Raw genomic sequence first — 22805 nt, 5'->3', positions numbered from 1 at the left:
ATACTAAGGTTTCGAAATCCAAGGCCTCGAATACCAAGACCTCGAAATGCAAGGCCTCGAATACCAAGACCTCGAAAATCTAAAGCAGCGAATACAAAGGCCTTGAATACCAAGGCCTCGAGATCCAAAGCCTCGAATACCAAGGTCTCGAAATCCAAAACCTTGTAATCTATAATGGACTCCTGAACTCTTACCGATTTAGACAACAGTCACTTTCAGACGCTTCACTTTCAGTCACTATTCACAACGACGATCTACGAAAAGAGATTCAAAGTTTCCAGTCATCCAAGCTGGTGTCATGGTCAGTCACGTTTCCATGGTCAGTCACGTTCACCATCATCCTAAAATCACGAAACGGCGATGTTCCATCGGTGATCGCGAATTCGAACGAGGCAGACTTTCGGACCTGGGTGGTAGCAGGTTATCTCGGCTGTTGGCCGGGCTGCTGGTTGCATGGGCGGGGGCAGGGTCGTGCAGACGGCCCCTCATTCGCTTTCCGGGTGCCACCCTTCTTTTCGAGGCTGCTGCGGCATATCCCCAGGCCAGGCTGCGGCAATCACGCACGTGCTCGCGCATGCGCAACCGCGGCATCGCTACACGCATGGGCGCGAGTACACACGGGTATACGTTATCCGTGGACGAGCGTGGGCGGTGGAGATCCGAGGGGCTGCCGGGGATACCCCTATTGCTCGGAGACGCTCGAATTGAATGTCTTCGCGACACTGCCACGACTATCTCGCCGCTATAGTAATGCATGTATCGCGGCGAGTCCCGATAATAATCGATAGGACAACCATAGCTGAGGGAATTTTTTATACCGACGAAAATTTTCAGCTGTTTCACTTTTTAAAAAGTAAACCAAACGAGAAACGAAAACGGAAATTAATGAACTAGATAGACTCGCGGTGTTTGACGAGATCTGAATGAGTTTGATGACCGAGCATCGCGTTATGAGTGAAGTTAAACAGTCGATGCTTCGTTTGATGCACTTGGGGATCAATCATGTCGAAGTTCGGTCCAGAGCAATTTTCGATGAGGTCTACTGCACTGGCGTGAACATTTTCAGCTGCAGTGTATTTGGCAGAATTTATCTACGATGGGAAATGCACGGGGTGTTCCATTTTAGTTTGAATATCTTCAAAGTACTATTCCACTGTTCGCTGTTCTTTTTATCGCGTCGCTGACGACACATGTGCTTCACGGAGGCCGTTTTCGTTCGTCCAATGAACTCGTCGGGGGATCGATGCGACGAGCCAATTAAATTTACGTCGACACAATGGAAAGGAAGTTTGTCGGTTATCGTGGTAAATTGTGGTAAATTGGTCTGTGTGGTGGTCCCTGCGCGTTCTCATTTCAGACATTGAAAAAAAATCGCTGGAAAGTTGTATTAAATCGTTCAGGACTCACAGGGTAAAGCTAATGCTACGTATTGGTCGGTTTTATCAGCGTGATTCATAAGCAGTATTATCTTTCTATTTCTTTCATATAATATCCAGCAATAGGTATTCCTCTTCGAAGGGAGATGATTTATTATGCAGACTGTATAACCGGTAAATTTATGCATACAATTTTGCATACGTAATAAGAATGAGATACTGTCATCGCCGTCAAGTAACAAGTTTACCTCGACTCGTTGCCTATCGTTTGTTTCCTGCGTGAACGATGCGTTTCGCGAAACACAGATAAATATACGCGTGATAGCGAACCTGTAATATCTGAAATATCCATTCTTTGGTTTTTGAAAATTGGAACATTCCGTTACACTGTTCAGGCCTTCCGTCGAGAATTTACATAAAAACGGCATCTATTTTTCAACTATCTCTTGAATTGTTTAAGTTAGGATAAAAATTGCAGGGACCATTTCGAGGGGAAAGCAAAGAGGGTGACTTTTCGTGGAGGAAACACGGCATTATCGTAAATTACGAAACATTTATTTATTGATTTATTTACTTCACGATTGTATTTGATCGGTCTCTACGATCAATATAAACATAAGCATCGGACTGTGCCCAAATACGGTTCTTATCGTACAGGCTATATACATTATCGATAGAATATCAAGGAATACAATGTCACACTTAATAGAACGTTCTCGTAAACTCGTGCGCTCGTTTGCTTAAACTCGCTAAATTACGCTAGGACCGCCTTTCGCATTCCGTCTGTCGTTCTTTAGAATTAACGTGCCGCTTAATAATCCTTAGTACCTCTACGTTCCTATATTAAATCTGATAAACATATCGTTTTGGTATATCGTCACAGCGACTCTGTGCATTTAATCGTTTGATTGCTACTCGTCTCCGCGGTACAGCTTCCGGTTTGTCCGTTCGAGGGCGCGGTACCAGCATTTACAACTAACTTGGTCGTTCTTTATACTTTCTCGATAAAAATAGACATTGTATCTCGGAGAAATATTTACAACGCGCGCTCGTGACGCGAACGAACGCTACTCACAGATTCTATTTCCAACCGCAACGCGAAACACGGGAAAATGGTGCCCGTCCACGACGATCTTCCTCTAGAGTTGGACATCGATTTTGTGCTTAATTTTGTAATAATTATTCACAGTCGTGGGGCAAATCGGTAATCGTAAGTCGATATTTTGTAATCTTTCAGAGCTAATCGCTGCCGATTGTTCGTTAATCGTTAATCATAATTACCAATTAATTGTTAATCGTTAGCAACGGTTACCGATCGTTTATTAATCATAGAAATCATTGGAACTGATTACGCGGTAATTCTAGTCGTAGATTACTCTGCGCCCAACGGCTGTACTCGACGCGCCGTGTCTGACAATGACAGGAAACATCTACTTCGCGCGAACCAACGAGCTCAGATCTAGCAAAGAACGCTCGCTAAGCGAAGAGCAATTATCCAAATAGCGAAATTAACGGAATCGTTGAATTGTACCAACCAAATTTTCAACAAATTGAACCTTACCGACTTCTATTTTTATCGAAATGCGGCTAAACCCGCGTCGAAGCTAGTGCCAAACGTTCTACCGCTCTATTTTTCGCTCCCAAGCCCCGTTCCTCTGTCTGGTTTTCTCATAGACGTTCTCACGCCTCATTTTACTACGTGTAAACTCTTTCAGCGTCAGAGATAGGCAAACCTCTTGCCTAGATACGAATCTCAAGTGACAAATAAAAGACACATTCGTTAAAAAACAATTTGAACTCAAATCATACATTGAAATTATAATTTACTTTGAACAAGTGAAACATTGCCTCTACAGATGTTCGATCGAATGAATCATTGTATGGAATTAAATTCCACCCATCTCTGAACAATATCAAACTACTTGCTGGCTGAATCGTGATCGAGCGCTTCACAACATCGGGACAGTCCTTTCTCGAACTCTTAAAACGTCAAGACCGCACACTCACGTAATAACATACGAAATACGATGCATTTTAATCACAATAGCAATAAGACTTTCTTTACACGACTATATACACACACACACACGCACGTGTCCAGGTGTTTCTATGTACAGTATCGCGGAACATTGATTTCCTTTTGTCGCTTCGTACCGGCGAGACTTCCTCTACGAACTGGGAATCGTTTAGATTGCGGGGGGTGATTACTTATCGGATCACAGCATTCGACAAACGAAAAGTCATGGCCGAACGTTCTTGGGAAGATCGAGGGACTCTATTTACTTTCGACGGTTCGGGACTCTAATCGCGCGGAGTGAAATATCGGGCTACCTCGACTCACCAAACTGGCTCGAGTAACGCTAAAATATTGCTCAACTCAAAACAAATACAAACGACGATAGGACGAGGCCGAGGCTTATCGAGAACACGCATGGGTACTCCTATCGTCGTTTTCATTTATTTCTACAATTTGGCAAGCATTATTCTCAATCCCGTTAATCGTAATAAGAAACTTAGAATTACAATCAGCAGTCACTCACCGAACAATTGTTACACGCAAAGAGAGGCTGGTCACCCGTTCACAGAGTCTCGAGTCATTTTTCACTGCTTTTCACACACCTCTGAACTGTGAATCCTCACCAAGTCACCGAGTTCCAAATTTTTCTCACTCGAGAACGCCTAGCAGTTTATTCTCTCACCGTTTCGTCGCTCGGTCTTCGAATACTCCACGATTTCGGTTAAACTACTTCGGCAAATTCTGAAGGACCTCGCGACGAGTCTGAGAAACTGGAAGGATCAGTGACTCTTACGCTGAAAATAAGAGGAGTCTTCGACCAGTCCGTCGTGCGAAGAATCGGGTGGAAGCTGCAGGCCATCCTTTGCGTATTCAAATCACCGTGGAATCTCATCAGAGAATATCAATCCGCGCCAATTCAGGTCCTAGACCATGGTACTTCATGTTGGAGTATCGCGAGACACAGGATTCGTCGTTGCTAGCCGCTGACGATTGCAATCGTCCAGTAGTTTATGTCGTGGCTGCTATTTCCGTCATCTAAGTATCCCGACGATCTTCTTTTAAACTGATGAATCATTCATCACGCAATTACTTGGAACAAAACATCCTTAGATGCAAGTCTGACTGGTCAAAGAGGTTTTGCACAGTGATAGAGTTGATCGGTAGCTCAACTTGTGCAGAATCTTATTGACCAGTCAGACCGGCACCTAAAAATCATAGTGGACGATCCAAACTCGTCATAGTTCTTCCTCTTCAATGCTCTCTCCTATGTCTTTGAGCTAACAGTGGGTCGCAATGATCGCCACACTTTTATCTCTTCGAAGCGGTACTGTGTCTATCGTGCCAGGTAGAGTCGAAACGACTCTAGAAGCCAACAGTGACGAATCTTCCGTGAAAACGCGATAGTCTGGAGCAGTCTGGTTCCCCATGATGTTACAGCGCCGTCAGGCCATAGTCGGACTTTATCGCCGGTGGCGGGATAGGCGCTGAGACCTGCGACAGTCCTGACGGACTGGTCGCCGGCGCGAGAGGACTGATACTTCCGGTGCCTATGTGTCCCAACGGCCCTCCCGTGGGGCCCTCCATCATCCCGCTCACGTGATGATGACTCAGCTGCGCTTGAAGATGGGCCAGCGGATGCGGGTGACCTTGGAAGCTCGGATGGACCACGTTCGTATGCGGAAGAGCAGCGTTCACCGCGTGGACGTCCATGTCCAGGCCGACGTTGGAGTCCATGCTGCTGTCGATACCGCTGGACGGCGAGTTGTTGTTGTTCTTCCTCTGATTGTTGTTGTTCCCGGTGGGCAACTTCGTCCTCGAGGCGGTGGTCTTGGACGGTTTCGCGGACGGCGCCGCCTGGCCGTTCGCGTTCTTCCTGCGGACGTTCTTCGTGTTCGGCAGCTTGTTGTCCTTCTTCCACTTCATGCGACGGTTCTGGAACCAGATCTTTATCTGTCGCTCGGACAGGACCAGGGTATGAGCGATCTCGATCCGTCGCCGTCTCGTCAGGTACCTATTGTAATGGAATTCCTTCTCCAGCTCGAGGATCTGGTGCCTCGTGTACGCGGTCCTCTGTCGCTTCGGCTCCATCCCCGGCTGGTACGAGCCGTTTGCTGCAACGAACGAAACAGAGATCGGTCTGGGTTAGTCGTTTGCTTTGGTCTCGGGCTGCGCAGGGGTCACAGCGACAAAATTGACCGTCGGGACGTGAGTGCGTTTGGCGTCGGAGCGCGGCGCCTCGAATGACGTCATACGGAGGATTGGCTAAATTTGGCTGATGAGATACAGGGTGAACGATAATGGAAGATTGCGTGCTTTAGGGTAGCGACAATTGTTCGAGTTCAAGAGAACTTTCGGAACGGAAAATGTCGTCGAATCTATGATAGATGCTAATTTTTTATTTGGAAAGCACTTGAAATTAAACCTACCACGACCGGTCAAATGACCGATATCAAATTTTTGTACGCAGTTCTTGTATATCATATATGAATTCATTTCAATTCCACGTTAAATATTTTTGCATTTAACCAAAAAAAGTGTCTTTAAGATTAGTGTTAATCCTGCTTATTAGTGTACTAGAGGGGATGGAGGTAGAAAAAGGTTTGAGATTACGTTTGCTTATTCTACAATACGAATCACTAGAAGAACGAGTTTCTCATGTCGCAACCGTATCGCGGACCTTGCACCAGTGTCAATACTCTCAAAGCGACCGAATGCGATCGTCGTGTCACCGTCATCGAGCAAGAAGTCGATGCTGCGGAGCAAACGATCGCCGATTGGAACAGATGAAGAGAAACGTCACGTACACTATCAGCGAGGCGTAATAATAACCGGCTCTACATTTCACAATCGACGGACCAATATTCCAAGGCCGATCTGTTCGATAGTTGTCGAACTTGAACGACGATTACGGAGGGCGATTTTTACCAATCGGAAAGATTCAGAAAACGATAACGTACACGTATCGCGTGGATATTAATTGGCATCGATCAAGCATCGCATGGCAAATAAAATTTTGTCGTTATTCCTTGAAGTCTGTTTCGTTATCAGATGTTAACGTGAACGAGCCTCGTGCCTATCGATGTTGCCGTATCATTATCAGATCCTGATAATCATTTTTTACTTGCCAAGATATCAGACGAAGTGCAAAGGTAACGCGGAACGTTCGACGTTCGTTTAAAGTTTGCTTCCGAATCGTCGATTCGACTCGTCTGTTGTATCGTCTCGCTTGTCATACTCTGGTTCACGGTTTCATAATATTACTTCTGATTCGCTGCGTATCTTGCCGTATCGCTATCTGAAGACTCTAACAAATGTCCTACGAGAAACCATAGTCGTGTCCCGTTCGTCGCTACACCAACTTGTCAAGCGGATAAAGCGACTCACGAAGAGAGATTCGTGCGTCGATTCACGGTCGTATCAAACAACGTCAATCCTCGTGTGGCACGCTAGAAGCGTTCCTTGGTGGTCCGAAGGACTCGATAGAGGAAACATGGGAGCGAGTTCAGTTTCGAATCTGTGCAGACACATTCCATTCCAATGCTGACCGACGGTCTCGGGAAGCCCATCCTAACAGCGGCGTCCGGTGAACCTCGACATCCAGAGGGGAGATATTGCAGTCCCCGACAGCCCGACGGACACGCATACCAGACTTTAGAACCGATGGACATCCAACTGAGAATTCTAGACCAATCATTGTTCCTGACCACTGTCTCTTATTTGCCAAAACCCGATGATACTCCACGGGAAAATTATTGAATACGTGTCATCGCGTGTCTCGACATCGACGGACCAGAAAATCGTTTGAGAGAGGAGAACGTGAGACGTGGAAGAGGAAAGAAGTCAGAAAACCTTTAAATCCTATACACATGGCAATGGAATTGGCCGTAGTGGATTGAATATATACAGTCAGTCTCGTAAGTAGTCGTACTTCCTATATCTATTCAAGAAAGTCTAAATTAAATGTCAAGTTTCATGTTTTCAAATAAATTTTTATTATAAATATATACATGTGTAAAGCCTGTGCATGTAGATATTCTTAATGGAACATTTATTTGAAAACGTCAAATTTATGATGCCTTACACTTAAACTCGTGGAAAAAATAAAGCTAATTAAAGGTGTAAATCGAAATACTACCAAAGTTTTTCGAAGAAGAAACTTTGAAAGAGAAAAACATGGTTGAATCGGGGCTTGAAAAGCTTATTTCACGAACGGTGGGCCATGTTTCTTTCACGGACGTTATTTTTTGTTACCTGAAAATATGAATTATGACATTCGGCTTTTCGGAGATCGTATCCCCGGTAGAACGGGCTCAAAAGAAATAGTTGCAAGCTGGAATGAACAGCAGTTTCCCCTTGGTCAAAACCGAATAGAATTTTGAGGCTGCAAAGGCAGCCCAATTCTGAAGGATATTACGTTGCAAAAATTTCCTTTGAAGATCCATAATCCTTCTGCGAAACGCCTACTGGAACGCTCGAACCGTGTTTCATCCGCGCCATTCTTATCGACGTGTTTTCAATGAACATTATTTCTGGCTCGTGTGTCACGTATATCGTTGTTTGCTGATCGATCCGTAAAATGTGAACGAGTATCTTCCTTTATACCTTTCGTAATGACTCTTTGCATACCCTCTCTTCATCCCCTGTGCCCTAAGATATTAACCCATTGCACTCGAGTCCTTTTTTTCTGGTATCTACCAGCAAATCGAAATGCTTTCTTAGCATTCTATTTCAAATTCGAGAATCAGGCCACCTGTAAACGTCGAAACAGTAACAGGTTAGATGCTTCGACAACGAATCAGAGTAAAGGTTCCTTTTCGTAGCAAAGACACTTTGCGCCACCTGAAACATACTCCTAGAAATTTGTTTCACTCGTGTGTTCGGAATCGCTTTTCAAACTTGTTGGTAGATCGGTGTTTAGGGGACGAAGAATAGCGGACGTTAGGCGTAGCCGAATAGCTTGTAAAGTGTCGAGCTTCTAAAATCTCTCGCAGGTGATCGGAAGGTGCAACGATAAATTGCACCTCATCAGTCTTCGAGCGCCTCTGTAACGCGTCACCTTGCGGCCACGATGTATTAGTTTCACAGGTAAACCTTGCTACGATACCCGCCTTATTCTTTTGTTGCGCACCTTACACGTTTAGCTCATATTTCCACTGTCAAAGGTCCGAAATCGAATCATCGGAGTAGCGGTATTTGAGGGTTTGTCGTAGATCGTCAAAGTGCACCGTGAAATTACATTCAGGTGTGCGTCTTTTATTAAAATTGAGTGTAGAAATTGATGGGTGCCGCGGCTAGAATCGATGCCAAGACGAAGTGATACGGTAGATTAATCGGAGCATGGAGTGGTTTTTAAAAAATAGGGCCTAATTCATCTGTAGGTAGAGTTCCGACGGGCAACTACCGAAACAGTCCACCTTGTTCTCCAACTATAAAATTGGAACACAGTTTTTGAAACGCTCAGTTATTAACCCTTTGCATTCGACGACAGTATTGTTGCAGATGGTTGACATTTTAAATGACTAAATCTTCTACGTGGAGGCAAAGTGTCTTACTACTATTCCAAATTGCACCAGTTTACAGCTTAGGAAGCTATTTATGATCGCTACGAACAGTTCAAGATTCAATGAAATCTAAGATAAACGAAGACAAGCGCTTCCAAGTCGCCTTTCTAAGGGTTAATACCTGAAACATTCTTAAACGATCAAGCCAGCATCGAAATTGGTCCAAGACGCGACGACGAATTTCCAATCTTTCATTCCCATCGATAACGGTCTACTTTCAATGTCTCAACTCACCGACGCCAGCAACGTGAATCTTCTTCATCCACGGATAAATCACACGATCCCCGTTCTCCTCGTCGTCGTCGTCCTCCTCCATCATACCAGGCGATCCGTCCATCATCTGATCATCCTCCATGTCGTCTTGATCGGAACCGTCGTCCACGTGATGCTGCGACTGTTGTTGGCTCTGTTGTTGCTGCTGTGCGTTCTGTATATGCTGAGACTGTTGGGCGGGCGTCGGTTGCTGCTGAAGATCCGGGGAATTGTCTCGATGCAATTGACCGGGATTGGCGGGGCTGCAAGCGTTCGTTTCGTGGGGCGGCGGTTGTTGACTCTGTTGCTGATGATGCTGAAGGCTGTCCGGCGGTTGCACGTGATTCTGCATGATGCCGGGCGACAGAGGAGTAGAGCCGAGGACAGTGGACGCGGACACAGGTGGTTGCTGCTGGGGTTGCTGATTCTGCATAGAGGATGGACACGTGAGAGGCGGCTGTTGGGCCTCCGGCGGCATCGCCAGGGCGCCCACCGCGTGGTGATGAGGATGCAGGCTGGCATGGTGAACGGCGTGCACTTGGTGATGAGGATGATGCGGGCCGTAATAGCCGCCGTAGCCGGCGTAACCGCCGTTCAACTGGACGGCGGATGACGCCCCGTACGGAGTTGACGCCGCCTGATGATGGTGCTGATGGTAGCCGTACTGCAACTGATGAGACTGCGGGTGATTCAGGTGATGACCGCCCCCGCTGGCGGGAAAGAAGTCCGCTCCGGTTGACGGAATATAATTACTCTGGCTGTACTCCTCGCTGGGTGGAAACTTCGGGTCTACCATCACGGACGTAGCCGCCAAGTGATGAGCGCCTGCCGCTTGCTGATGCTGGTGATGATGATATCCACCGCCGGCGGATGGATTCATCAGGAACGAACTCATCTTTGCGACGGGTCCTGTTCGCGGCACACCTATACCGATATCGTTTCGCGACGGGTCACTCGTATCGACGACGGTCACTGTTCCTTTTCGACAATGTCAGTTCATAGAGTCTCACGGTTCCATGTTAATATTCATTGTTGGAAGCGTACACACCGCACTGCACTCTGGCCCGTGGCCGACATCCCTCTCCCCCGGCCCCGCGAACCGAACAGGGTGACTTTTTCCGCCGGAGGGGAAAGGGTGCACCAAGACGGAGAAGGCGGAAAAAGGAGAAAGATAGGGGGAGAAGAGAAAACGAGCGAAAAGAGCGAGACCACGGAGAGCAGCAGACTCCCGGTGGACAGCTGCTTGTCCTCTCCTCTCCTTCCGCCACTTTTGCGATCTTCCACGAAGCTCCGCGGCCTCGTTCGCTCCTTCCCGCCCACCAAAGCCCAATTACCATACCACGTGACCGCGGCTCCGACCAATCAGAGCTGCTCCAGGTCCGCGACCATGATGGATAACGCGGCACGCATGCAACACGTGAGTGGCGCCACGAGAACCACTGCGGCAGGTGCACCAACTTCTTCCTCCGTGTTTGCTCCGAAACCGACTGTCACCAATTCCGCTGCGCACCCGTTCGCGGAAATTCGATATCCCTTGGACTCCTTTTCACCTCGACACTGCGAACTCTCCGATCGATGACAGGTACGCGAAACTTGTGAAAAATGTCACCGGTTATTAGCGCGCTCTGTCCCCGAAATAGTCCAACTTGGGGCTCGCGAGGGAGGCGTCTATCTCGATGACGTTTCGATCACCAACACTTGTCCGCGATTCGATTAGATTCTCAGTTCACCGCGCACTGGTCCGTCGGAGCGACTTCTCCCGACGAACGGAATCCCGTCGACCGACCAAGCTGTCAGAGAGCCATGAAAGTGAGCTCGTCCTGCCTCGGCAGAAACTCGTCTGGCAACTCCGGCCTGTTCCTAACTCCCTCCAGGTTCGACGAGGCCGGCTGGCTTTGAGCCGTTGCGGAGAGTCGGGACAGCCCCTCTCCTCGTCGCTCCGCTTGCTCTCCCGCCGACCAGCCCCACTCTTTGGAACCACGAGACCAACCCCTGCCACGGAAACCGTGGATCCTGTGCCCTTATGGGGCCATACTCGAGGGTACTACCTAGAACCGTATAGTCACTCCTACGGATCTCCTTAACCCGCCTCCATCCTTCTGAAATCCATCTTAGCATCGTGGTCAATGCTCGCTGAAACGTCGCCGATCGCCCTGGACTTTATTGAGATCGCGCGGCTGGGGTTAAACCATATCGCGATGACAATCGAGGGACAGACCTGTTTCTTCCGTCGGATCAAGAACAATCAAAATGCAATAGATATAATATGAAAATAGAAAACAGGGAGGTCTCGTTAGAGTATATCCATTTCAGTCTTTCGTTTCGTACAGGAAATCATGCATGCGGGTACTTAAGTCGAGGATAGCGTCATCGTTCCCTATTCTCGACTTAGTTGCCCGCAGATATCATTTCCTCCAGATCTGCTAACACCGAGTTTCTGAACAATCTTGTCCCCAAACAACCCTTAATTAGATCATAGATAATAATCGAGAGTCGCAACGGTGCGCGGAATCAGCCTAATCAATACTCGAAGCATTTGCGATTTACGGGCACAACGACTTTCTATTGCACTGCGCCATGAGCATTTTAACGCCACCTCTTTTGCGTGCTTATTACGTAAGACGCCTCGATGCGGCCTCAAATTGAAAGTAATGGCACCGACGTTCTTTCGCGGTGTGTTTATATCAGTGCTCCACAAGTGTCTCGGTCTGCACTCGGTCAAGTACGCCTACTTGCGATCAGCTGCGCGGAGCAAAGCATATAAAGCGCCGAGTCATTATACAAAGAGCACACTCACTCTGTTTTGCCGCGGCACGACAATGCGCCGCGCTGAGCTTCGGTCGACAAACGACTCGGCAAGACGATCCGTATTTTACTTTTACTCTTCGCGGTGACTCGGTGATCCTATTCCTCGAGAATGTCTTCGAGTCCAGGAGCAATCGTTGCCTACGGTGCTTAGGAGTGCCGACGATGTTGGTAGCAGATAGTCGCGCAACGGTACCGGAAAATTGGAAGAGTGGTTCTTTGAGACTTTCGTAGAAGTTGACTTCTGAGGTTTAGGAAGAGGACTTCAGACTGTCTATGAGGGATAAGGACAGGATGAAAGTACGTGTGGTAGTGGTCCTTGAACTTTTGTGGAAGTGAACTTCTGAGGTCTAGGAAGAGGACTTCAGACTGTCGATGAAGTGTAAGGACAGAGGATGAAAGTAAATACGATATGTTCATAATGAGTATTTTCGATTGAAATAGTTGTGTGATGTGAGTAGTTCCATTTCAAGTAACTACTTCGCCAACATGAATAAGTATATCGAGCACCTCTAAATCCTCTGTCGAGACGCAGAGATGAACCGTCCTCTAAGACCAAAGCTCCCAAGATATCCGCGCTCGAGATGAAACCCCGAATGTGTTACAGGAAGGCAATATTGTCGGTCCAGTCGCAAGGGTGACGATAAAGCCAGCGTCGCAATATTTCCCGGGGCAACGAGTGTTCGCAGAAGAACGCCGAACTTCGGACGAACAGGATGGAGCGGCAATTGAGCGGACGTTGAGAGCTGGTCGCTGGTTTTTCCGCGAGCTCTCCGGACTCTGTTTTTCGCTAGGGAGGGATACGACGAGGCTGTTGGTTATTTCTATTTTTCTTATGGCCACTCCATGCCGGCCCCTAGCAGAAGGGGACGCGCGGCGTCGAGTGGAATCTGCGAGGGGGTTGAAGGGGCCATGCGGATGACGCAGGCGACGCGAAGCGCGATCGGAGAGGATGGGACGGACGTTGTCTCCTCGTTTTGCGGCTCAGCCTCTCCGTCTCTATCGGGGTCCACGCTTCGCGGACTTTCATCTTTCTTCCTCTTCTTCAGCCCTGTCCCAGCGTCTTCTGGCTACCGCTTCTTTCTCCGTCTTTCACCCGCGTCTCTTCCCTCCCCTGATTCCGCTCGAGTCTTCGCCGCTCCTCTTCTCTTCCGGCGAAACACGATCAATCACTTTTCCCGGCGAGCCGGCATGACACCCTCCTTTTACACCCACTGCCACCCCTACAGCCCGGAGACCGTGCCTCGTCAACGACGATTCCCCTCTCTTTCTTTTTCCCCGTCCCTCTTCTCGCTACCGAAACGATGCGATCTCCCGAATGACGATTACCGCGAGATCGCCCATGAGACCCAAGTCTGGTCCCACCACGTGTTCCCTGCTATGGTTGTCCCTTCTGGGGACATCCAGTGCGCCAGGATCGCTGAAATTAAGGGGTGGTTCTGTTGCGATTGTTGCTACGACCTAACATAATCCACCCAGTAGTGGTCTCGTTGGGAGAAAAGTCGCACGTCTCGATTTTCGATGAAATTCAGCGACGCGAATCGAAGAGACAGTTATGCGAAAGCACACTCGCAGGCAATCACGGCTGTTTTTGCCCGCGTTGCGAAAGAATCATCCTCCGCTGTCGGAACGCTTTCCCGTGGAAACCCGTTTGGCTGGAATTCCCCGACTGGCGTCGAGACGCGAAAGAGTCGCGGGACGCCGAGTTCCGCCGTGATAATGATAAATGGGAACGTAGTAGTTTACGATTTAATATCAAACTCGGCCGAGCGGCTGCTTATTATCGACCATTAGTAAAGTTTTAATAACGCAATACGCTGCTTGGCCCGGAGGGGGTGGGTTGGAACCATCGCGATTTATCACTTTCATCGCTTTATTACCGGCGTTCCGTGCTACGCTTTACTTGTTGATCGTTCGTGACACGACTGAAGCTTTTTGGGGAGGGACTTGGAACAGAGTTACTTCGGTATTCGTAATCTTTAGGCTGGATCGTATGAAAACGTTTGCGATATACAAATCGAAGGAGTTGAACAAATATGGGTTAGGTTTGGGTTAGTTCCGATAGTTTTGGAAACGACGCTTTCGCCAATCGATATTAAATAGCGGTGAAAATATTTTCTAAAAGGTCCGCGAAGACCTGATCCTTGGGGATCGATCGATCCAGAATATTCAAAATATTTGGGAACTCGCGAAAGAGATTCTAGCGAGATTCGATCCGGTTCACGGTGGAAGTCACGCTTGCTTCTCGGAGTTTTCGAATTTATGATAGATCTCGGCCATTCTCGCGTGTATTTTGCGTCAAGGTGTTGGCAGCGGATCCGTTCGAGGCGAAAAGCACGAGTCTCCGGAGATTCTATTTGCTGAATCACGATCTCGTGTTTGTCGACGTGAAAAGGGAGGCTGCGTCCTCTTGGGGACACCCCTGTGCACCTCTGAAACCCTATCGAGCTCGACCTTCGAAAGGTCTGTCGCTCTTCGATCCTTCCATCACCGGTGTTTCCATCCTGAAAACCAATAACACGCGGTTCACGCGAGAATGTAATATCGAGTGATACTAAAAACGAGCTAGGGAACAGTTGTCGGGCATCGACGTCGCTTTAATAACATATAATCGACCTCGTTTCGAAACAGATGTAAACTTACCGACAAAGGAAGTCGTCGAGTCTTCCGTCGAGTTTCATTAGTTCCTCAATAACAGCGTATCTGCAAGTATCCAGGCCAAGGAAAGTTTAATGGATTTCAAATTGCATTACAATGAGACCTGGTTTAATCTTAAGGATGCGTTCGTAAAATTTAGAGTGCTCAACTAGGTCAGCGTAAATAGAGATAGGTGAAAACTACTGGTGAAGCTGGTCGTTTCGTGTGCCTCTGGTATTCCAGCAAAAACAAAAGATTCCGTTTACATTCCTAACTAATTGAAAGTTATATACACGAAAGTATACGTTTCAATGTTTTCGAATCAACAGACCACAAAGTCACGATCATCTCGCATCAACGGCTCGTACAAAAAGCGTGCAGGATGCACGGAGCGTTGACTGAGTAACGTCAGCTCCTAACAGCCGAGCATGCTTCGAGTCACGGAATCGTCGCAGCCCGTTGAAAGACGCAATCAAGCTCTCGAAGAGCGTGTTTGAGCAAGCCAGGGCGACAAGAGGAACACGTGTTTTTACTCGGGACGAACAAGAAGCCTAGCGGACCGACGACAGCATCGGAACAAGTCGGTGACGTCCGCAAACACAAGGATCCATCCTCGGAGCAAACGTCGAGTGAAAGTCTCAGCTGCTCGATCAACAGTAGTTCCACTTGCGCGCCACGCGAGGAAAAACGAAAGAAAAACGGGCCCGGGAGTGCGGTAATTATCAGTCTACGTGGAGAAGGTAACGACGTTAACGCGACCCCTGAACCGCGACCCGCGAGCAATTACCACCTGACATCGCCGCTTGAAAGCAATTTGCGTGCACTGGCCAGACTCTTCCGGCGACGCGCTCAAAGAAGTCCTGGGCTCAGCCCGGGAGAAAAAGCCGCGTTTATAGCGGCTTACGTCGACAGTCGGGCTCCTCGGACGAGGAAGAATAGCCGAGCGAGTCGTAAAAGTGATTCATCACCTTTCGCGGCCGACTCGCGGAGTCGTTAGCGACGATCCTCCTCTCGGCCGTCGTGACATCCTTCCTCGAGCAAGCACAGAAGCTTCGTCGCCCGTGTTTCCCCGCCAAGGTGCGTTCTGTGCTTAGGACTCACTCGTGCTGTTGTTCGTAGCAGATAAGTTGGCAGTGTTAAAAATCAGTATGTCGGGCGATGAGTTACTAGTGAATTCAACATTGAGAGTAAGCTTCATCCAGAAACGTGACAACCGAGTGTACAAGTGTCGAGGCAACTGTCTCTATGGAGACCCTGAAGTCTGAAGAAGCTAGATAGTTACTATCAAGTGGACTTCTAACATCACACGTCGAGGCTCTCTCGTGGCATCGATTTTCCGTTGCGTGACCGTTACTAAACCTGTGATAGAGGTGGTTAAAAATTCCGTGGACGAGGCATGTTAAATCGATGGCAGACAGCGATTTTTCTACTTTTTGTGAATTGAATAATTAGTACAGAAAATTTTAGCTTCCATCATTTGATGTAAGTGCATTGGTTTTTTCCTCTACTTTGACCGGACACCCACGCTTAACCCACCTACATTTGGTCGGCAGATAGATGCACTGTACATTCATCAAATGACGTGAAAAAATATTCACTACCTTTCGGACTAGGATCTCCACAGTCGTTGCGAAAGAAAGTCGATTGTCTCATGAATGTCTAACAGAGCCCACAGATAACAGGGTGACATAGTTGTCGGAGATTAAAGATCGGAAGGTCGAAGCAAGCGTAGCTGAAGAACCGAAGACCGTCAATCATTTCCCAAACGTCAGCAGGAAAATTGCCAACGAAGGGCGAGGCGTGTAAACGTCCCTTGGACGCTGATTACCGCCCGAAGCAGATGAAAGAAGGAGGTAACTGGGTTAAGGTCGAGCAGCATCCGTGACCTGGACAATTACCATTCGACGCCCTTCGCCCTCTCGTCTTCTGGAAGACAGTTTGCATACACCGAAAACGCTGCCGCATTGTTCGCAAAGGGCCCTCGAACGGAGACGCCAACCCAGAAACGTTCACGGGGCTAATTGCTTTCGAACGACCTACTGCGATTTCCTGCGTCGCCTGCGGTTCTGCCAAGGTCCTCGAGGATCCTCGAGACGCGTTTTTCAGCCGTGAACCGGAAGCACGAGTGGAATGGAAGTCTCCCTGCTCGGTTGTGGGGGGAAAGAGACGGCTAATGCTACAAAACATTGGCACCCGAGTACCCTTAAGAAGAAGAACAAAAGGATGGAAGAATGTAATGTCTTAACACTTTCTGGTCTTGATACAGAACTATAGAGGCTAAAGATCTAGAGCCTAGAAGGAAACGAGGAAAGGAGGTAAAGAGGTTATTGCTGCGTAATCGTGTCGAGTGTCTGAACCGTGCTTCTGCCTTCTCGCGGAAGCTTAACCAGATGACTTCGATGCACCGAATAATAATTTACCATCGTCCTTCGATGAGTTCCGCGGCGCTCCGAGTTTCATGACGGGTTCCCTAAATTCGTAGAGGAACGTCGAAGGCAAACACACTGTCACACGCAACGCGACACGAGAGTAAATCGTTCCCGAAGGCACAACCTTCTGGAAAAGCGTTGTTGTTCCAGGGGGTAAGTGCAAAGGGATGTCCTGGAGGCAACGCTGGTCCAGGGAGCAAGATAGAGAGAAAGGAAGAAAGAGCTGACGGCACCGCGAGCTGCCAAGATTAATGGATTCACATTGTCGGCATTTTTTCAAGCGTTTTAGGACCACTTTTGAGAGCCGGAGAGCGTCTCATTTTTCAAAAAGCCTGCACCGGCCGATAGAAAATCGCAATCGATTCGCCGCGCGCTAATGGTCCCGAATTAAACCGTGCGCGTCTCTCGCGCAGGTAAGTTACACGTATCGCTTGACAGCCTCGTAGGGAGCGTTATGTAAGAATGATTGTCGATAGTAGACGTAAAAACGTATTATCGTCAGTTTTTCTGGTTCAATCATTCGTACTATAAAAAAGAACGTCGCAATAAGATCATTGTCTGTGACCCCTTGGACAATTATCTCTACTATAAAAAGTAGCTTTCAATTTTCCTTTAACGACGACTCAAAGTATTGTTTTATCCTCCCAAGTATTCTAACAGCTCGTACAGACATACTCGTTTCCTATTTGTCAAACGATCCACTAAAAGTGCCACGTCCTGACCGCATCAAATTACCATTTTCTCTGAAAAGGAATGTTTCCTGCCTCCCAATAAACGGACCTTTCAAAAATACCTGCAACCTTGGTCGCGCCCACGGAGTAACAAAAGTCAAACAGAGAGAACACGCAACAGAGAGCCGTAGAAAAAAATCCTCGCAGAGTTTACGAGCCACCAGGGACCAGGAGTCCTCTCCGTCCTTCGAGGAGCACGAGACTACCAATTTGTGGTATTTATTGGTAATTTGAAGATTTACAGCAATCAGAGGATGCGGCTGAATAGAATAGAAGGTACGGACAAGCGTGGAGGAAGGTGGGAAACATGACGAAGGCGGAACAGGACATAGTTGGCGCCTTGGGACCTTCGATCCTCCTCCAGGCGAAGATAGAAGTTACAGCAGCTGATGAGCCGTAACCGATGGGCGCACAATAACCCTCCGTAAGCAGTACCGCTATCTTTCATTCCGTCTTTCGTACTCGCGGTAGGTGCGTGATCTTTATCTTGCTGGGGACCTCGAACGCGCAACGGAAGTCTTTTCGAGTGCGAATGCAATCGGTGTACGGTATCGAGAGTCGCTAAATAACTCATCTCGGAGAATCTTGGGCATCACCTTTGGAGGTAAACTTGTTCGCAAAATCAATGGGAAGAGAATCATAGATTGTCCTACAGACGACTATCTTAACCCTGAATTATTCTTTTCTCGTACTAATGTAATTTAATTTTTAGGGTTAACTTAAACTAAAATTAGTATGGGAAAAATAAAAAAAAACCTAATAGTGTAGTTTTCGAGGAAAACTGGTCTTTCTTCGTGTGTATAAGGACATTCAGCCTAAATCTGTCGGTTTTATGTGTAGTAATTTTGCGTCCTCAAGTGTGGGCGCCAGACTTGAAAGGGTTAATGATAATAATTAATTCTGTATTGATGTCCGTTACAAGAAAGCTAATATACAAATCAGAAAGAAGTTTCAAAGAAGGCAACGGCAGATTTTCAGTGGATGTCAAAAATTTCTTTGACCCATTTTCCCATTTCGTTCCTCGCCGTCTGCTGAACATACCACCCGCCGCAAGGCGTCTCTTGCGAATACTTTCTTCTCTAAGAAAAAATTCGATTCGCACGGTAATAAATCAACGTTCGCAACCCTTTGGCTGGCACGGGCTGGCTGCAGGCTACCGAGACCTCGACCATGTCCTCCGATCCGCCGGCCGCCGCCATTCTCCTGCGAGCACTGTAGGCTACCGATGATGCCACAATGAGGTCTCGTTCCGGTTGATTACAATCGTCATTATTTACGAGCAGTAAATTATTCAAATTCTGAGACCGCGCAGGAAGAAAGTCCATTTGCCTATCTTCTCTTCAACCCTTTCTTCCATTTTCCTACCTACACCTTCCTCCACACGTTACGGGTGAATCGTTTATCTGACTTTTCCATCTACCGTGGAAAGTGCTGATTGCGAATCTTTGTTTAAAGTAAGGGTGACGGTACAAAGATGTACAAGAGTCAAACCTATTTTTGTGTGGTAGATAAGGATTCAAATGTACAGTATCATATTATTTTCACATACCGTATAAAAATGAAATCGCATAAAACCAATTCCAAACGCTTAACGCACGCAAATCCAAATTACAAAATCTCCTTGCTATTTCCTTGCACACAATTTTTTACAGGAATTATGGGCGACCTAGATCCCAAACGGGGGAAGAAGCAGAGGCAAATTTCCGCAGGGTTCACGGGAACGTTCGACTGGGATCGAGAACAGTCACGATGATCCATCCACTTCTCCGTAGAGCCGGACGGGACTCTTTAAACTTTCCTCGAGAAAGTTTGATGAGTCTATCGAACGCTATTATTCCGTACCCCCTTCCTGTCGCCCTTCTTTCGCGTTCTTTAATCATTCAAAGCGAATCAATCACCTATCCCGAGATCGCTCCAGTCACCCTCCGTCGCCCGCGAAACTTGGCCGTCCCTCGTCCCGTGTCCTCTCGCGGCTCACCTGGTCTGAACGACGTTATCAAAGGAGACCGTTTCCCGTGGTCTCCTTCATTCTTCTCGTGACAGTTATGAGAACGTGGAAGGATGATGGAAAAGATTGGGAACGGACGAATCTCGCTGTGTCGTCGATATTTCTATGTTCGATACGTGGAGGGGTGGTAAGATTTTTCATTTCTTCTCTGCTTTTATCCAGCGACCTTTTTATCTATCTAACCAACAGGGGGAGAAAGATGATCGGAAGCTGCGAATATCAATTTAAATCCAGCCCCGCCATTAGGAACAAAATCCAGGCCGTATTTAATCAGCGGCCGGGTGTTTCGGTTAAGCCAGAGCGAGCCTCGTTGCAAATTCTGTTCGGGGCCAATATCCGCGACGCAAAAGGCTCGTATAAATGCGCATTTTATTAAGGGTCCACGCTGCGTGAATAAGGGTTTCGGAGAGCCCCCTCTCTCTCTGAGGGTAGGACGTATTCGACCCCTTCGACCACTCAGCTTACATAGACCCAACGCTCGCGAGCTTTGTCTCTCACTCTCGGTTTCGTAGCGCCTTGCACCGTTTCTGTCTCTCTCCACCAGTCGATTCCGTTCGAAGAGAACCAATCAGCGATCCCTCGAAGCCCTCTTGCACCCTGCATCCCGCAGCCACGCCTGCCAATATAGGGTAGGTTACCCTCGTCAGATCGACCCTTATCCTTTTTACCCGCCTTCGTTCTCTCTCCTCTCGTTCTTGCTGGACCCGACTCATTTCGCAAAATGGATTCTCCCTTGGTTTCTTTCTAGCTGCGTCTGTTGTTCATCGTGTCGCTGATTTCGCGCGAATCTGAAAAATCGATCGCAGGAACAAAGTCTCCACCGCTAAACAGGTCGGGATAATCGACGATTCACCGTACACTGTAACAACTAAGCAGATGCATCCGACGCGAGAAAAACGGTACAATTCATCACGGATGCAACTCCTGTTACGGGTTAGTAAATATTCGAGCGTTCTCCCGGAACATACCGTTATGATTAATATCAGAGTCGCTGGACTCCGCGATGTATCGGCTCTACAATTTTCGCTCCGCGCTCAGATGTCCTGGAACAGAATCTATTCGAAGTCGCGGTACCTAGAAAACGATTCGCGCGGACTGAAAGTTGCGGCGATCGAGGAAGACGGATTCCTCGGAGCGTTACCCTCTGGTAAGGCTGGAGAATCGTTTGATTTTATCCGATCACGTGGACAAACGGACGTGACGATAGCCGGTGACCGCGCGGATGTCTACCGAGCGACCGATGGGGGTACCAGATGAAACGTACGAGTTATAATAATCCGTGATAGCAACGGTGGCGATGTCGTGGAGCGGAGGAGCGGTCGTGCTGTCACAAAGGCATGCGCCACCCACCTCGACCTGAACGCTCGCATCGTTAATCAACTGCACCGGGACCCCGAACTTTCGAGGCACCGATCCACAGGTATGGCTTCGCCTCCGAGACTGACAGCGTTGCGTGAACGCGCCTTTAAATAGACCAATGAGATTCACTGGTAACGTGGCCGTTGTTTTGAAACCCTTTTGTCAGCGACGATCTTCGTGGCGAATTTCACGTTTGCGAGCCTTTCAACGCTGCCTTTGTGGATGGGGACCTATTGGTCTCCCATTTTGAGTTCAGCGAGTGGACACTTTGATCGTCCTGCTTCTTTGTGGCACTCTTCAGCGACTGCTAGCTCGTTGAACATGTTGGCTCTGAAAAAAGAAATATATGAGTAATTGAAGATTGATGTTGCTTAGAGAATTCGAGAAATAGAATTCTGCTAGCGAGAGATAGCGCCATCAAGCCGAATGATATAACGTTGTATTGTGCGTCGCGCGTCTGTGGAGGACAGTTACTAAAATTCTCGTTTACCATACATCGTTGAACTTACCCGAGAACCCAGAAAACATGAGGGATAGCTTCCATTACTCTAAAGGTCACGATCACGTACAAGATATAAAAAAAAACGCATTATTCATTCTCCGTGATAGCATGCGTGCTTCATCTGATACCACATCCTGCGACATTAACGGCTCGCAAAGTATTGCAGTTTATATATAAACTTACACGCCTCAATGTACACCCATAATTGAATTCCACTTCCACTGGCTTTCAACGTCGACGCATTTATAGGATTGCGACCATCTCTCTGGAACTGGCGTTGAGTTTCTGGAAAATCCATGTCAATTTTTGGTTGAAAACAAATATTAAAGGGTGAAAAGGTGGTGGAACAAAACGGTACCTATGTAATTCGATAAATATACAATCAGTCCCACAAATATTCGTACCTTCTATGTCTGTTAAATAAATCTGTTTAAATTAAATGATATGTTTGATATTTTCAAATAAATTCGTTATAAATATGTATATGGACAAACTTTATACCTGTGCGTGTTTATAATGAAATATTTATTTGAAAATATCAAACGTATCATTTAATTTAGACATGCCAAAATTTACATATGCCTTTGAAATTTTCTTAAAAATTGCCACGAACTTCCTGGACAACGCAATACATACGAAGCTGACACGGTCCACGTCCAAACGAGCAGCGACATCGATAAAATCTTTGAGAAGCATCGAGAAAGCGACCCTTAAAAAATGTCGCGTACCACCGTTATCCTGTTCCCCCTCGAAACGCTGCGGAGGGTTACGCGCGACATCTTGCGCGAAGAGAAAGTCCCCGAATCTATTATTGGCATCTAGGAAAGCCTGACGCAGACGACGCCGTATGCAGAGAAAGAAATCGGCAACCCCGGTAGGCTGTGCGCGTCACCGAGGGTGAGTTAAAGGGGAGAGAAAAGCTGAGGAGGAGGAGGAGGAGGGTTTTCCTATTCTACGGTGGCACCCCTCTATGATATTTCCGAATAGCCGACGTCTTCGTACGTGGGGGGACACGGTGGGACCCGCGCAGGGTGGCAGGAGATTGGGGGATCAGCGAGAGGGGTAGAAAACGAAGCCACCCCACCTCTGCTACCCTCTTTCTTTCCCTTGGAAAGCTTCGAGGTTGGC

At 47.6% G+C, this 22805-nt stretch overlaps 2 protein-coding genes across 2 annotated transcripts in view; both read right to left on the bottom strand.

Annotated features, from left to right (window-relative positions):
* LOC128888929 (homeotic protein Sex combs reduced) overlaps positions 1-22805 on the bottom strand; it is a 252696-nt gene that overhangs the window by 162500 nt on the left and 67391 nt on the right. The window lies entirely within an intron of this gene.
* LOC128888924 (homeobox protein Hox-A4) lies at positions 1925-11039 on the bottom strand. The gene is made up of 2 exons (XM_054146145.1): positions 9189-11039; positions 1925-5504 (listed from the first exon to the last, which is right to left on the bottom strand). The coding sequence occupies exons 1-2, from the start codon at positions 10099-10101 to the stop codon at positions 4825-4827; spliced, it is 1593 nt and encodes a 530-aa protein (XP_054002120.1). The 5' UTR covers positions 10102-11039; the 3' UTR covers positions 1925-4824.

This window comes from Hylaeus anthracinus, unplaced genomic scaffold, assembly GCF_026225885.1.
Source record: "Hylaeus anthracinus isolate JK02 unplaced genomic scaffold, UHH_iyHylAnth1.0_haploid 11994, whole genome shotgun sequence".
NCBI classification, from domain to species: Eukaryota; Metazoa; Arthropoda; class Insecta; order Hymenoptera; family Colletidae; genus Hylaeus; species Hylaeus anthracinus.
The sequence above is the reverse complement of the archived record's forward strand: the minus strand, read 5'-3'. Positions and strand labels throughout refer to the sequence as shown.

Bases quoted from the DNA above. Each gene is read 5' to 3' on its own strand.
- LOC128888924 (XM_054146145.1), bottom strand. From the start codon at position 10,101: ATGAGTTCGTTCCTGATGAATCCATCCGCCGGCGGTGGATATCATCAT. The intron at 5,505-9,188 runs GTGAGTTGAGAC...CGTTCGTTGCAG, and splicing joins GATTCACGTTGCTGGCGTCG to CAAACGGCTCGTACCAGCCG.